The 17,912-nt window shown below is 36.9% G+C and overlaps 1 protein-coding gene across 1 annotated transcript; it reads left to right on the top strand.

Annotated features, from left to right (window-relative positions):
* The first annotated feature begins 2,861 nt into the window (after nucleotides 1-2,861).
* Nucleotides 2,862-8,556, top strand: LOC129250839 (adenosine 3'-phospho 5'-phosphosulfate transporter 1). Its single transcript, XM_054890439.1, has 6 exons — nucleotides 2,862-3,054; nucleotides 3,196-3,636; nucleotides 3,744-3,979; nucleotides 4,039-4,862; nucleotides 4,932-5,057; nucleotides 7,166-8,556. Exons 2-6 carry the CDS (start codon nucleotides 3,605-3,607, stop codon nucleotides 7,334-7,336), a joined length of 1,389 nt encoding a protein of 462 aa, XP_054746414.1. The 5' UTR covers nucleotides 2,862-3,054; nucleotides 3,196-3,604; the 3' UTR covers nucleotides 7,337-8,556.
* The last annotated feature ends 9,356 nt before the right edge of the window (nucleotides 8,557-17,912 follow it).

Raw genomic sequence — 17,912 nt, 5'->3', positions numbered from 1 at the left:
CATTCGGATTTCAGAGTGAGAACGTAGGTTCGAATCTCGGTGAAACAACAAAATGAAGAAAAACGTTTTTTTCTAATACCGGTCGCCCCAGGCAGGTCGGCAGGCAATGGCAAACCTCCGAGTATTTTCTGCCATGAAGAAGCTCCTTATAAAAAATATCTGCCGTTCGCATGAAACTGTAGGTCCCTCCATTTGAGGAACATCAAGACGCACGCCACAAATAGTAGGAGGAGCTCGGCCAAACACCCAAAAAAGGGGGTGTACGCGCCAATGTATATATACATACATATAATAGGTGGACAAAGCGTTTATGGACACACGCTCTTTTCTGTAATATGAATGTATAATTAGTAATATCTAACAAAAATTAAATTAGAATTATGTATACAAACCTATTTTCTTTGCCGGCATGCATGGTATTTAGGTTTTACTTTGACGTTTTTCTTTATATATATATATAATTGGCGCGTACACCCTTTTTGGGTGTTTGGCCGAGCTCCTCCTCCTATTTGTGGTGTGCGTCTTGATGTTGTTCCACAAATGGAGGGACCTACAGTTTTAAGCCGACTCCGAACGGCAGATATTTTTATGAGGAGCTTTTTCATGGCAGAAATACACTCGGAGGTTTGCCATTGCCTGCCGAGGGGCGATCGCTATTAGAAAAATAGATTCGAACCGACGTTCTCTCAGTGAATTGCGAATGGTAGTCACGCACCAACCCATCGGCTACGACGGCCGAACGTATTATTCGCAGTTTATTAGTTGGCAGTTATTAATCAATTGGAAAAAAGTGTTGCGTTATGTTTGTTTTTACGCAAACTAGCTCCATTTCATTCAGTGGAAGAACATATTATTAAAATATCAAATTTATTTTACCAACGGATCAAATTGCCAAGCTTACCATTGCGGCGCTTCGTTACTTGGCGCTATCATTGGATTTATTAAATTTTTTAGTTAGTACTCTTTATTATTTTTTATTTTATATTATCTCATCTATCTATATATATAAAATTCAAATTATGTATGTATCTATAGATCGACTTGCGTCCTAAACGCATAAACCGATCGTAACCAAATTTGAAACACGAACTGGATACCTTACCGGGATGGTCATGGGCTAAAAAATATTTTGTTATATATAGGGGGCGTGGCACCTCCCATACAAATGGAATTTTTAGCAGTCCGTATTTCTGGAAGTATTTAGGCTAGACCAATGAAATTTGGGAAGGGGTTATATGAGGTTAATCCCTAACACCTCCAAGAAAACTGAGAACAACGAAAAAGGGGGCTTGGCACCTCCCATATAAATGCAATTTTTCATTGTCCATATCTCCGGAAGTATTTGGGCTAGACAACTGAAATTTGGTAAGAGATTATATAAGGTTAATACCTAACACCTGCATGAAAACTGGTGATAGCTAGAAATGGGGCGTGACACCTCCTATACAAATGGGATTTTTCATACTGCATATCACTGGACGCATTTATAGTAGAATACCAAAAATTGGTAAAAAGTTTAATGAAGTTATAATAGTATTTAGTACTCCTAGAAAAAATATGAGCTTAGAGAAAAATGGGGGTTAGACCATTTAAAATAGAAACGAATTTATATTCAGGTATTGCTGAATTGAATGCATTCTTTTATTGGAAAAGCTTTATCGGTAAGTAAACAATTCAGCAATCTAACCAACTCATGTTTTACCCATGGCCAATTATATGTAGCCTGCTCCAGAGTTGGCGCACCGAAAAACCTTTTTATTTATACTCAAAATAATATAACAAAAAATATTGTATATCCGATCGTTTTAAATAATACCTAAACTGATTTAAAAAAAGTTAAAGTTGTTTTTTTTTTATTTACATTGCATACTTTTTGATAGAAATGTGGGGTGAAACCCACGGGTATAAGCTAGTCTATATATATAAAAAGAAGTTACATTTCTTTGGTAATCTTATAACTCAAGAACCGCCGAACCGATTAACACAAAAATTTCAGAGTTCTTTTCTATCTTTGAGGAGGTGGTTTGTGTGAAGTTTGATTGAAATCGGTGCAGCCGTTCCTGACATTTTATGTGTGTAATGGTTTCCTCTTATACGAAATGCCTGTATGGGAAAAACAACAACAAATACACAGCCGCTTATGAGCGTTTCTGTTGTACTGTTGTGGTTGTAAGTGTATTATGTTAATATTAATTTTGGACGAAAATATAATAAAAACTGGAGCATTCAAGGAACTGGAAAAACATTTTTAACTTTATTTATTTTAGCATAATTTATTTAGCGTAAAAAATTGAAATGGAAATTAAAGAATCAAAGTTTAATTACAAGTTTTTATCGGCTCTTTCACCTTACCTGTATATAGGTGACCACCACAATCAAATTTTAAAAAAGTACAAAAAAGGCTATTGTGACATCTTTAGAAAGTATGTTAAATGAAAAAAATCAAGTAATTCAACTGTTTAAACATTTTACGAGTTCTATAAAGAAAACTTAATATGAAAAATTTCTTGCGATATAAAAAAACATTTTATGTATGGTGGTGCGAAGCCCACTGGGAAATGCTAGTAATATATAAAAATCAAAATATATTAGGTATTGGCTTCAACAAAATAAAAAATAAAAACCAGAAGAATTTGAATGTGGTTGGAAACGAACTTTTTCAACATGGATATTAACATCACCATATGAAAATATGATAAATTTAGTCATCAAACTCATATTAAATATGAGCCAAATAAACAATCCCTACTGACACACGTTCCGTTTCCATTTTAACACTTAATTTCAAATGCAACCCTGCATGGCAAGAACTGCTGATTAGGCCGATGTTGTTTACACAAACAGCTGTTTTTTGACAACTGACCAACTAAGAAAGTTTTCTTCTACAGCTCCCCTTTTTGTGGAGCTGGGGCCCATTCATAGCCCCGCTTAAGATCTTAGAGCACAGCGCCAACACACATACTTCAACATTAGCAGTTGTAGAGGCAGCATCAGGTAGACACGAATGGCATAATTTGGCAAAGATACAACGACATAAAGACTGCTTTACCTCTTGTAAGTAGCAACTGCTCATTTATTAAGTCATAATTATTTACAAGTTCTGTGAGAAAGAAGTAGTGAGTTAGCATATTAACATATTTTTCTGATCTGTTTTTTTTTTTTTGTGCATACTATTTATCTCGTTTGCAAAACCAGTTGTGTTATGATAAGGGCAGTGAACTTTTGACCACCGAGATATCCAGAAAACTATTAATGTCTTTTGGCCGGCAATAAAAGCGATCATCGAACTTCTGGATTTGTTATTTGACGCCGCTAGGCATAAACTGATCAACAAACAAAAAAACTTTTTTTCATTAGTCGAACGAAATTCGCCAAGGCAGCGACTATGCTAAGCAATATCAATTGTATCGTTAAGGGCAGTCAGATTAGTTGTGAATGCGACCATCAACTGAACGTGCAAATTAAAAGTAGTTGAATTTTTGCAGTGCAGTGAAAAAGGAGTTGAGACACATCGAAGACGTGTGAGGATTCGAAAGTGCAAAACTAACCAAAATACGAGTTTATCACCAGTATATCTTGGACCAAGACGGGATAAAAGGTTACAATGGCAAAAATGGTGCCAGATGTGGTTATTTGGTGAGTGGTGGTTAAGCAATTGTAAATAAAAACATATTTATATTTAATAACTTTTCAACTAACTTAAATTGACTCTCTCTCTACCCTCCTTTTATTCATGTGTATAGCGGTTTCGTGGTTACGGCTCTTCTATTGATACACTTCTTTTCGGACATATTACGCCTTTCCTTCGGTGGCTATTATACACACGCTACACTGTCGCAGCTAGTGGAATCCCAAGCAAACAAAGAGTACTCATGGTTGTTGAAACTTATAGCCAATTGTTTTGGCTACAGTTGCGTCTTTGTACCTGGCTATCTTATTTACAAATATGTTAAACGCACAAAATACCTTGAGCGAAGTGGTAAGTTAAATTAGCATTTAACAATATAAATATACATTTTTATTTTTTCCTTGGAGCAGAAAAAACATGCATTTATGCTGCTGTTAGTATGTGCATTACCGGCAGTCCAGGTACAGAACTCGACTATTCTCAATCCATGGAACGGAAACCAATGGAGCCGATGCCAACGCCTAATGGCACGCAGAAACGCACAAAATCTCAGGAGACGCTACTACTGTTCTGGTGCTTTGCTGGACTCATGGTATCTTATCTAACGTGGGGTGTACTCCAGGAGAAAATAATGACACAGCAATATTTCAATTACGCTGGTCAACCATCACATTTTAAAGACTCACAATTTCTTGTCTTCTGCAATCGTTTTTCGGCCTTTATGTGTGCATTAGTGACGCTACGTATCAAACGATCATCAAATCGTCATTGTACACCACTCTATAAGTATTCCTTTGCCTCTTTTTCGAATATAATGAGTGCATGGTTCCAATATGAGGCGCTCAAATTCGTTAGCTTCCCTACGCAGGTGCTAGCGAAGGCATGCAAAATCATACCCGTCATGTTAATGGGTAAAATTATATCGAAAAACAAATATGATTGGTATGAATATGTATCGGCTGTGCTAATATCACTGGGAATGATATTTTTTATGACTGGTTCGGCGAGTAATACCAAAGCTAGCAGTGTGACCACATTCACTGGCACCTTTCTACTCGTAATGTACTTAACTTGTGACAGTTTTACAGCAAATTGGCAAGATGATCTATTCAAGAATTACGAAATGTCCTCACTGCAAATGATGGCAGGTGTCAATTTGTTTTCCACCATATTTACAGCTACTTCATTGTGGTTGCAAGGCAGTTTCATAGACTCGCTAGAATTTGCCAGTGAGGTGAGCAGGAAATATATAATATAATATAAAGAACGTCATATCAAAATATGTATTTTGTTTATTTTATAGCATCCAAAATTCATACTCGATGCTTTCACAATTTCCATGTGTTCGGCTGTGGGTCAATTATTCATTTTCTATACAATATCTGTGTTTGGTGCAGTTGTATTTACGATCATCATGACATTACGGCAGGTGAGTTATTATGTGTGTGGCGGAATGCGTCTACCCAATTTATTTGACCTAATTTATTTTAAATATGCTAAGATAAACTATGAATTTTAGTTTATTAATACAATATGCTTATAAATATGTATGTGTGTGCATATGTTTATATTGTGTAACTCAAACATCAGCGTGCATAGACTTCTAGCACTTACCGGCAGCTAGCACTCCAGGCGTGAATTATGTACCAACAAAACTTGAAACAGCTGGCATTTCAAATGGGGGGGTTTAATGTTTGACAAATATTTTCATTGTTTCAATCCAGTAAAAGTAGAACACATATTATTTTTTTACCAATGCGTTGAAATAAGGCTTGACTAAATAGCTTTAATTTTTATTAAATAAAGATGCGTTGAATTAAAAGGTACTACACACAGTAATTACACACAATTTGATTTGGAATATTTATATAATGAAACATAAAGTATGCAAGTTTGGCGTTGTAATTTGTATATAAGAAAATGTGTGCTCAACATTTAGGTATCCACCTGTAATTTTTTGGTTTTAAATCTTCACGGGCTACCTCTTTGTAATAGTAAGCACTTTTTTCCAAAAAATATTCCCTTCCGAAGTTTGTTTATGATTAGAGTAAACAGAAAAGAAAATAAATTCTCTTAGGAAAGTTTCGATAGATGGAAATGGAAATATGCGAAAATGCCGCTAAATTTCTATTCAGAACTAGGCTGATGTTGTTGTTCTAGTAGCGGCCATTCTAAACACTGTCAGTGTAGTGTAAATCACCGGACGTCTTCGTCTAACTCATCTAAACGTTTGCCCAGAAAACTTGCTGTTTCGACAGGTTATGTCCAGAGGGAGAGGGGTGTTAGATGGTGGGTTTGATGGGGCATGTGAAAAGGTGGTTAGTGATGTGTGGGGTGTCTTCAAATGCTGGACATATGTTTGGTATACCGGGGTCAATTCTGGATAAGTAGGAATTTAATCTGCTAGAATATCCACAACGTAATTATGCCAAGGTTACGCGGGTCTCACGGGAAGCTGGCGGCGTTCTTGTTGTTGTTGTTGTAGCAGCATAAACATTCCCCATATATGTGCGGAGAATGCTGCTGGACTGACAGTCCTTGGCCGGATATAAATCCGGGTCGTTCCGGTAACGTAGAACCGACTGTCGTGGGAACGGCTGGAGTTCTTCATTTGCTGTAGGTGGTGGTTGGACTCCGATTACGGCATTCGGTTGTCGGGAGCTTAAGAAGGTGGTAAGGTTTTCTGTTGAATGTCTGGTCCAGCAATTGTCTGTTCGTTTTGTCCTGGATCTCGTCGGCATGTTGTTGTTGTTGTTGTTGTTTTATGCGCTTACCCTGCTCAGAATAATGAAACTATCAAGTTGTTTGTTATTCTATCCATTAACGCAACACATTACACGTTGTCGATCATCTAACGGTCGACCCAGGTCAACGGGGTGGGCTTAAAAGGGCTCATATGAAGAGGTTGTTTTTGTAGTAGTTGACGAAACTCTGACAAGAGAAATGAAGTCATCGGTAGTCGTCGTATATCTCATTTAATGGTAGGTTCAGGAAACAGGGTGGAATTAGAGAGAAAGGAATATTAGATGGGTGGGTTTAAGGTGGCATGTGAAGACGGTGCTATGCAGTGCAACCTTCCCCTCGGGTCTCGCGTAGCTTAGAACTGGCCAGTCAATCACTTTAAATGTCGATCTTTACCTCAAGTGCCACCGTCTGGAGGCTTGAGGACGCTTTTGCGGTTTAGGTTAAAAATAAAGTAGTTTGCGCACAAAATTTAAGGTTTATAAACATTCAATTTACTTTACTTTATCTCGTCCTATAAGAATTAAAATATTGAATGCAATATTTGGTTTTACGAACTGTCTATCTCTATAAACGAATTAAAAATAAAACACTACTCATAAAAGCAAATATACATAAATGTTCCCCACAGGGCATAATATTATTTTACCTACGCATTTTGTTTATTTTTCATTTTGTATAAAATACTAACAGTTGTATCCACGCAGAGTTTGATATACACGTATGTACGTACATACATTCAAATGCGCGTATTTATTTATCAGCAATGTGTTTCCTGTTTTCTTCTCTTTTTAGGCTTTTGCGATATTACTTTCCTGTTTGATCTACAAGCACAACATTTCTGTGTTGGGTATTTTCGGCATATTGGTCGTATTCTTTGCGGTCTTCATGCGTTCCTATGGCAAGCAACGCATGAAAGCGATACGTAAACGCGCCGAGGTGCACAAACCGAAAATGGCTGCGTAGTTGGCACAGCTGGAGAGCGAACAGAGTGGAAGTAGTAGCAATACCACCTATGTTTGCAGCGGTACGAATGCCGGTAGCGTTACTTAAAAGCTTGGAAAGGTGGAAAATTAACATAAAACTAGGCTGCTAATAAGTTAAATAAAAATTAAATACCTGTCAGCGGGGGGAAAAATGTTTTCATCTAGAACAGCGCAGCGTGAGCGTTAATAGACTTCCTACAATATATTAATGCACCTTAGCTGAGTATATATCTTTTTTAGTTAAATTATGCAACTCTTAATAATGTAAACCATTTTATAAAAGCAAATTTATTTTTGTATCTAATATTTAAAGTTGTATACATTTTTTTTATGTACTTGTAATTGACAGCTTACGTGCTACATTGATTGTTGTTCGTGCAAACAGTAGATATGTATGTATTTATGTTGTATGTAGAGTTATAAAAAAATGTGCAAAATTTGGCATGCTTGTTTCGAATTTAAGTAGGCTTTTTTTGGCAGCAGATGTAATAATTAAAAGGAAAATGTAAAGTTTTGCTAATAAAAAATTAAGTAGTTAAGTTCGGAATTGACACTTGTTCTACGCTATAGCTTCATATGTGAAACATTTTGGTTTCAGCATTTGTGTCTATACCATACGTAGTAATGCGAAAACCGTTAAATTTACTTCAGAAATAGTTTGCAGTTACATTTTATTGCAGGAAAGCAGTTGGTCAGCTTTAAACCCACTTGAGAATCGTCAATTGTAAATTATATTTTTGGGATTCTGAGGTATATTTAACGCTTTCTGAAGTATTGCTGAGAAAAATAGTGTTTTAAGATTTTTTAGCGTATTTAAATAATTTAGAAAGTACCTATATTGTAAACGATTTTAATTTTTTTTAATTTAATTTTGCAAATTTATGTGTATCGAATTTTAAATATTACCATATACTACTTAGCTACTTGAACGCATGCGGAAGCAGAGGAAGCGTACATACTGTATGTATGGGTTTGTGTATATCTACAAGCGATTCAGTAACTGAAAGTGAATATTTGTTTGTTTGTACGTATGTGCATTTGAAAAGTGATGTGCAAACTAAAAGGAAAATGACTGCAAATACACAAAACACTTTGAAGAAAAAAAAGTAGCTTGTTGTTGTTATTGTAGCAGCTTATCACAAGTCTGCCTATGTTGTGGGTCGGTTATATGGTAAACAGACGGCAGCTTTAATTTGCCATTACGACTTTAATATACATATGTAAATTAACTCATTAAAGCTAGAAGTTCACGCGGAGCGTTCCAGGCATTGATGTCATAAAATGTCTAAAATATCTGAAATATCTGAAAAATTTACTAATTTTTCGTTTTCTACAACACTTTAAAAACACACCAATAAAAAAAGGCAAATTGTTACATTTGATTACAAATGATTTTTCGCTACCACAAAATTAATATACGAGGTGGCGCTAATTTAATTACAACTTTTTTACTATATAAAAATAAATTTGAGTGATGGAAATCTTTTTTTGACCTTGACACGTTCCATTGCTTGTATGTTTGTATACTGCAGCTGTCTAGAGCTGCAATTGGTGGTGCAGTAGTCATAACGCCATAGCCGCAACATTACAGCATTTGCCGATTAGTCATGCCTTAACCATAAACAGCTGATACTAAAGTAGAATTAATGACAGCATTTACATTTTGTCATAAAAACACGGATAATTTTCCACTAAGTCAATTAAATTTTCGTCGTTCATGTGCAAATTTTTATCGCAAATATCAAAACAAGTGTAAAGTATTTTATAGCTGCTTACGGTTACGGTAAAAACCAAAATTCAATAGATAAATACGGCTACGGTTAGGGGTATGGCGTTATGGTGCGGCACCTATGATTGTCTACAGGGTTCAAACACGTTTTCACACATCCGCGTTATCAGTTACAATTTTTCATTGTTTAATCAACCATAGCCAAAAACCAACAAATGCAAATAGTTCATTTATCTATAATTAACATTATTCAACAGTGTTCTTAAGTTATTTTAATAAAAATTATAATTTTTCTTAGTTTATTTTATAAATGATTTCGAAATGTACTGCTTGGCAACACGGTGTGGTGAGAGAGCAATCAGCTGACAGGGTTCTACGGGAATTTTTAAAAATTCTGAGATAAAATCTACGATACTACGATACGGAAGGAAGGAATTTTTCATTTAAATGGGGTTCTCATTAGTTTGATCGTAACAGCTGACAGGGGACTGCGTTTACGTCGTTCACTATTTTCAGCATTAGTTTCTGAAGGCCAGTAAAGAGATCGTTAATATTCTGCGTAGTGGTATATTCTGGTCAGGTAGAAGTGTAACTTGCTGCAATATCCAGAACGTTAATGTGTCTGACGCTGTTTAGTAGGTGAACATATAAATAATTTCATATGATGTGGATACAGGTATCTTTTTGGTTTTTCACCGCTCAAACCACTGAGTGCGAGCCAGCATTTAAGATACTTCTGCGGAAAGAAATTAATGCTTCTTTACGCTTGAACCAGGTAGGAAAATATTGCACACTTATTTCCAAAGTTGGTGCTGTGTTGCCCGAACCGCGTAAGTAGTATACAAAATTGAGAAAAAAAATTAATGAAACGGGCTTGCTAGTGGAAAGTATTCGACGGACCTAGAGAGCGGCTTATATTTATGAGGAAAAATAAAGATCTATCAAATAATGTGAATAAAAACGTTAAAGTGATGGGGATATCGTTTACAAGCTGTCTTGACAACCAAAACTAAGCAGCTTTATTGACAAGACAGACTTGAGTTTTCAGTAAAACAAATGCTTAAGATGTTAATACTAAAAATCTAATAGTTACGTCGCTTAAGGGTGGTCTAGAACTCGAAAATTTTGGGTATTTTCAGGAATTTTTTTTAGAATAAAAAAATGAAAAACGATATTTAAAATTTTTAGGCTTTTTATATAACTTCTTCTACATACAATAATGAAAAAAAATTAATTTTAATAATTTTAAAAATGGTGCTGAAGTTGACCCTCCCGAAAAATTGGACTTGGACGGTGTTGTCCATTTTGGCTCTTAGAGAATAAAAAAAATTGACAAGATGGCGTGGTTTTGAATTTGACGCTCTAAAAATCGTTTTTTTTTTCAGTTTTTTAATAAAAAAAAAACGAAATATTGAAATTCTAGTACGGGCGATAGCCATTGATGTTGTGAACAACATATTGAAATTTCGGACGATTCGGTTGAATGTTTTTTTTTTTTGACAATACCTGTCCGGAAAAAGTCGTTTCGAGATAAAGGAGTTTAAGGTTTGAGGTACAGGAGCCTGCGGACCGCTTTCGACCTAGTTAATGGGCTGTAGAACCTATAACATTGGGGAAATCCGCATGAAAATTTCACAGTATATTCTTAAGGTACTATTCTTTCGAAATATCGGAAAAAACTCGATTTTTGAAATTTCTAGACCACCGTTAAGTTAAGGGGACCCAACTTAATTAGGCGCCACCCACATGTCGCACAGTGTCTCTCATCTTCCAATTCGCCTTTTCTGTCCCTATTTCGTCCCAATTTTTGATGAGTACTGCCAAGAGGAAGTACTCCATGTTCAATCCAGCCACCCAACTTTTCGAAAGTTGAAAAATTAGAAGCACCCTAATAAGCACATTTATGTACATATGTATATGTACCCTAATAAGCACATGTGTTGGTATGTATGTATGTATATTTATATTGTGTAACTTAAACATCTGCATGCGTTGGCTTTCTTGCCGCCAAATACTAGTACAACAGATATGGATAGTCTACCAAAAAAATTTAAGCAGCTGGCATTTCAAATTAAGTTTGATGAAAAAGGTATTGTAAATATAAAATAATTTAACACTTGTAGATTAAATTAAGGCTTAAGGCTTTTAGAGGCTTCAAAAAATCAATTTTTTTTTGCATAAATGTCTTCCCAAACTATCCAAGAATGTGTCCTCAAAATTTCAGAAGCAAATTCAAAATATTTTCGGAGTTACAGAAGAAATTGTGAGCAAGCGTCAAGCAGGTATACTAGCGCACAGTGGTCCCGCCGCGTAGGAAGAGAGGTCATAGAAACTTTTGGCGTGATAAATGACTTTTTAGTACGTTTTTAAGTTGAGAAATGTTTTTATTTGTTAAAAAAACATGAAAACATATAAAAAGTAATATATATATAATTAGAATATATATAAGATATAATAATAATAATATACAAATTACAAATTAATTTCAAGGGTACATAAGATGTAACAATTAAACTTCCATCTTCCGTTCTCGGATCAGAAAAACTTTGCTTGTATTCGCTCTGTCCAGTGCTGCCATCGAAACCTAATTTACCTACTAATTCATACTCAGTGCAACTTGATTGAGATATATTTATATTACCAATACTGGTTTTTGAGATTCGAGAATTCGAGAGCAAGTGGGTCCAACAAACATTGTAAATTAATTTCGGCAGATGATTCTGTAACGCCAATTCCTGTTGGGTAACACCGTTTTTTTGCGTCAAGAACTTTTTTATAAAATGGTAAAGCGTTAGGCAATTTTGAATGAATAAAGTCTCTTAATAACAAATACTGATGTTTGGTGAGTTTTGCCTCATTAAATAGAGACAAAACTTCGTCCGTATTGAATTCTAAAGAATTTGAGTTTGATTGCTTTGAATTACTTAGTATTGCATGAATAGCGGAACTATCAACATTAGCTAGATCGGATAACCTGCGACGCTTTGTCCTCTTGCTGCAATCCTCAAAATCTTTTCTGTGTCTCTGCCAGTGTTCGCTCGGAGAAGGATTCGTAGAGTTTGTCACCTCGCCCGACTCACGCTTTTTCAACACACATAATTCGGTTTCAGTTAACCAATTACTGTACTTGGCAATCAGCTTTGTTTTTGATTTTTGCACTTTTTTCCAGTATCGAGAAATCCGTGAACAGATCCAAGAAACACGATTTTCAACGTCTTCTAAGGTTAAATTCTCAGAGTTTGGTAAAGCTTGAATTATGTTCTTCAGTACGTGGCGACATATGCGACGTGTCCAGAATATGCATGCGCGTAAATGAACACTTAGAAATTTTAGCACAGTTTTGGGTTTGTTGTTCCAAAGATTGCATGGAGATACTACGATACCACCAAGGTGGTGAAGTCTTTGTCTGCCCAACGTAGGACACTCACAAAGCACATGTTCTGAGCTTTCTATGTCCATTTCGCAAAAGCGGCAGACATTGGTCTCGGATAGACCAATATTGTTTAGATGGTACCTCAGGCTGCAGTGACCTGTAAGGTATCCAGTTAAAAGACGCAGATCTACTCTATTTAGTGAGAGAAGTTTGTCAGATATTCCTTTGTTGGGACTTAGGAATAGTTTGGCTTGACGCTGACCGGCACAGTTTAGCCAGTGTGCGGCAAGTTTTCTTTCCTCCCATTTCCTAAGGAATTCATTAATGTGGCCTTTTGTCAGTCCACAGAAAGGCTCAGGACCAGTAAGTTGCATATTTGCTCCTTGTTTTGCAAGGTCGTCAGCCATTTCATTTCCCTCATGTCCTTCATGTCCCGGAATCCAACATAGTGTTACTGTGTTGAGGTTTCCTAACGTGTTTAAGAGGTTTAGGCAATCGTTTACCAATTTAGAGGTGATGGTTGTAGATAGAAGGGCTTTTAAAGCCGCTTGGCTATCCGAAAGTATGTAGATGTGAGTACCTCTCATTTTCCTTCTAAGGCATTCTCTCACACATATTTCAATGGCATGTATTTCTGCCTGGAATATTGTTGGGAAGGATCCCATCGGAATCGATTTTTTGAATTTGGGCCCATTGATTCCTGCCCCTGTTCTACCATTTTCCAATTTGGACCCATCAGTAAACCATAGCTGGGAGCCAGGTTTGAAGGTGATAGAGTTAGTTCTCCAGTCTGTTCGTTCATTGATTATAACTTGGAAGTTCCTGAAGAGTATTGGTTTGGGTGATAGTATATCATCCCTATGAAGAATGGGACTATGTAGGAAGTCTTCTAAGATCTTTAAATGTCCTTTCATATCCCCACTTTTGAGTTCAGATATGCCTTTTAGTCTTAAGGCACTCGATCGAGCTTCCCTTTCAATTAGAATTGGAAGCGGTGGTATGTTCAGGAGCACACCCAATGCATCCGTGGGGCACGTTTTCATAGCCCCTGTAATCCCAACACATACCAGGCGATGCAGTTTGCTTAATTCGTTTGCCGCCTTTCTTTGCTTGACCTTGGGCCACCATGCTAAGGATGCATAAGTGACTATGGGTTTTACAACTGTGGTGAATGTCCAGAAGGTCATTCTAGGGCTTAGTCCCCATGTCTTACCAAAAAGCCTTGTACAGGCAAAGAATGCCCTTGTGGCTTTTGAAGTAACTCTCTCAATATGGGAGTTCCACGTAAGCGTTTTGTCAAGACTAACGCCAAGATAGTTCGCTTCTGTCGAGAGTTCAAGTGTTGTTCTATTAAGGATCGGACATTTGAGATTTATGTTCCTTCTCCTAGTAAACGGTACAAGTGTTTTGGATGGGTTGATGGAGAGCCCTTTTTCCGTGCACCATTTGTTTATTATTGTAAGGGCTTGCTGCATGCGATCCGAAATGGTTTCCTCATGCCACCCTAATACGTAAACTACTAGGTCATCAGCGTAACCCTGAGTGTGAAATCCTAGGTTATTCAGTTTGTGGAGAAGTTCATCTATAACTAGAGTCCACAGAAGAGGGGAGAGTACGCCACCTTGGGGGCAACCTCTTGTGGCTTTGATGTGTGCTAAAATTTCTAAAAAGCCTAAAACTCTAGGGTTACAAAATAGGCCTTTCACAATAGATCAGCTCTGGTCGCAGTGCGTAATGGCCTTCTAATAATAATAATAAATGAACACTTAAAATTTACACCTAAAACAAAAAAAAAATCTTTATTAGCAATCTTGGTAGAATCACATTTTTCAAAATCCTACACATAGGTACAGATTAGACCCTATATCAAGCGCAATCGCAGGTTATCGCAGCTGGAAATTATTTTTCCTTAAAGAGGACATACGTAAGAATATTTTAATGAATGTTTCATTTGTGCAGATTCGTGCGAACTTAATATAGTTAAAACTTTACAAACTTATTATAAAAAAAAATAAACGGCAAATTTTAAAGTACGTATTTCGTACGGTCTGAAAACCTATTAAATAATAATTAAAAAAGATAACAAAACGTTTAACATGTCGTACATACCTTCAACTTGAATTTTCATTGTACAACAGGTCATAAACACAGTAATGCTTAGAAAAATAACACTTCCCGCAACTGCGTAAATACGGAGCGGAGACCACGCTAACTATCACTTTTCAAATTCTCTTACTTTGGAGGCACAATTATAAGTGAATTGTTTGTGCAGTTGAAATTTCTTTTGTACTCTAAGTTACTATGACTAATGAACTAACATTTAGCTAAATATTGTTGCATAATTTTAACATGACTATTTTCATCCAATGTCCCATGGCGGAACCACTGTGGAGCGGCCGGATCGCTCGAAGTGCGATTTTTCGGTTTTTCATTTTTGCGATTTTTCCTAGTTGGCGGGAAAGATAGGGAAAAGTTAAACGTCCTATCGAAACGAGATAACATTGATTGTATTCGGAATTAAATTCTCTTTTAGTTGAACCTAAAAAGCCTTAAGAAAGTTATGATTAACCCACTTTTTAAACAATCTAAAGTGAATTTGTTTTTCCCAAAAACTTAATTTTTTTATTAGCGAATTTCTCACTTTTTGTTTAATTTTCTTGCTTTAACTAGAAGCTATACTATATCAAAATAACAACTTTTTGGGTTTTTTGTTTCAGATGAAAATTGCGACCTGCATCTTTCCCGCCGCACGACACATGCACACTCGAGGCGCCTCGGCAAAATGATTGTACCAGTCATAATATGACATATATTTTAATGAAAAAATTTGAGAAGACTGTTGAAATATATAACAATAAAACCTGAAAGTTTCGTTTCAATCGAACATTACTTTCCTTCCCAAAAAAATCCACGAAACCATCGATTTTTGAAGCCTCTAAAGCTGGCTCCCCCCTTAAGTTAGAAACGGTGCTAATTTTTTTGATGGCAAACTGCAGTTATTTTATTATTTGTTTTTTTTTTATTTATTTAAGTCAATAGTAACAACCTTACTGACTAGGTTTACAGGGTAAAATAACAAAAACTTAATAACTAAAATTAAATAGATAGTTATTTCACAAATAATCAGACACAATAAGTGACTTAAATAGATACCTTGGCATCGCAAAATCAAGATCAAGACTTCTAGGGAGCCGATTAAACTCTTCAAGTCCTCTTGTAAGAGGAGCGAAATTAAGGTAATTAGATCTGAAAACCTCAACATAAAATGGATTATAAGAGCGAAGCACTATATTAGGAACATTGAAACTTATTTGGCTGAGTAAATCTGAACAGTCAATGGTACCAGATGTACAGATTGTACATATATAAACATTAAGCTTTGAACAAGTCGTCGGATCTCAAGTGGTAAAACATTTATAAGTATGCTCCTGACATTATTTTCCAGCAAGACGGAATATCTCATATAAATGAGCTATATGTATGTGTATAAATTAAAAAAAAAAAAAAAAGTTTGATGAAAGTTATTCACATCAGAATAAAAATACTTATTTTTGCATTGGCCATACTTAAGTAAATTTTAACAAAGTTTCCAGATTAGACGACCGATTTTACATAAAATTTGTATGGTCTGATTCTTGGTGTTTTTTGCCTGTAAATTAGTATAATCAGAGGAACTTGAGTGTACCATACAATCCAAACCATATACCACACAAAGTCACTGGTGGCGTCCCTCAAGGATCAGTCCTTGGACCCTCACTGTGGAATGCCATGTACGACGGAGTACTTAGGTTAAAATTGCCGGATAAAGCAACACTGGTAGGCTACGGCGATGACATCGCTTTCGTGGTCACGGACAAGAAGCTAGACCACCTGCAGGAGAGGTGTAATGATGCAGCAGCTAGGGTCCAACTATGGTTTTCTTCAGCGGGGCTGAAGTTGGCCGTACAAAAAGCAGAAGCGGTCCTCGTAACTGCGCGTAGAAAAAAAGAGTGCATGAAATTGCGAAGGTGGCCATGAAATACTGTCGCAAGAGGCAATAAAGTACTTAGGCGTAATGATTGATGAACGGCTCTGCTTTAAGCAACATTTAGCTACTGTGGGTTCCAAAGCAGCGGCAGTTAACGGTGCTCTTACAAGAAGAAGGCACCTTCTGGCAAGTGTGGTGGATTCAGTCATCGTATATGCTGCTCCTATATGGGCAGGAGGTAAGCCATCGAATGTTAGACCAGTAGTTCAAGCGAAATTCACTAAGAGTCGCGTGCGCATATAGGGCCGTATCAGACGACGTGGGTTGCGTCATCGCTGGAAAGCTGCCAATAGATATACTTGTGCAGGAAATGGGACAACTTTATGACAGACAAGGAGTAATGTCGACAACTGAAGCGAAAGCTGCAGAACGTCTGCATTCGTTAGAAAAATGGCAAAGCAGATGGGACTCGTCCGTTAACGGACGTTGGACCTATAGACTTATCACCAAAATTAGCCGATGGGTGACCAGAAGGCACGGTGACGTAGACTACTATTTAATCCAAATATTGAGCGGTCACGGATGTTTCTTGGAGTACCTCCATCGTTTTCACATGGAGGAAACTTGCAATAGAAAGCGCGGAGCATGTGTTCTTCTACTGCGATCGTGTCAACGAAGAACGCCGAACGCTTGAGTTAGTCTTGGGCGAACAGCTGAGTCCCGACAGCTTAATCAATAACATGTGTGCATCACATGACTGTTGGAACGCAGTTAAAAGTTTTTCAAAGAGGATAATGCTGCACCTGCAACGCGCGGAGTGGCAGTGCAAAACGCAGGAAAAAATAAATCAGCCCTCGATAGGAGGTGAACTGTCTACGAACTGACGGCACACGATCGAGTCACGTGCTCCCGACGGCATCAGACGGTATTATATAACAGCAACATCTTCTTTGCTGCAGATGCAAAAGAAACCTCGATAGCATATAACATCCATACGTCCATTTGAGAGGAACCTGAGATCATGCCACACATACTACTGGTATGACGGCACTGACACATTAGAAGACGAGCCTATAGCATGAAGCTGGCTACAAATATGGTGGACCCAGACGAGGGTGAATAGTATTGGTCCATGTAATGGACACCGTTCTGGGCCTTCCCGAAGTAATGCAAGGTAGTTCCGGGAAGGAAGTCTCCCCAGAAGAGGAGGAGGGATTGTTTTAGTGGTTACACCATTCGACGCAGTTGACGACGGTCGCTGCAAGTGCAAAGGCATTTTAAACCCTCCTCACTCACCACAAAAAAAAAAAAAAAATACCACACCTCGGGTAATATTAGGGTCGAGAGTAATAGCGTAACTCTACCCTAAATGATTTAAATGCATAGCTACAATAACAATAATAAATTTTTCGTGCTCCATAAAAGACAATAGAATGTGGGAATACTTGTTTCATTCCATTTTGACTCGCCCTTATTGGAAAACCTTT

Source organism: Anastrepha obliqua, chromosome 1 (assembly GCF_027943255.1).
Source record: "Anastrepha obliqua isolate idAnaObli1 chromosome 1, idAnaObli1_1.0, whole genome shotgun sequence".
NCBI classification, from domain to species: domain Eukaryota; kingdom Metazoa; phylum Arthropoda; class Insecta; order Diptera; family Tephritidae; genus Anastrepha; species Anastrepha obliqua.
This window is presented reverse-complemented; position numbering and strand designations above follow the sequence as displayed.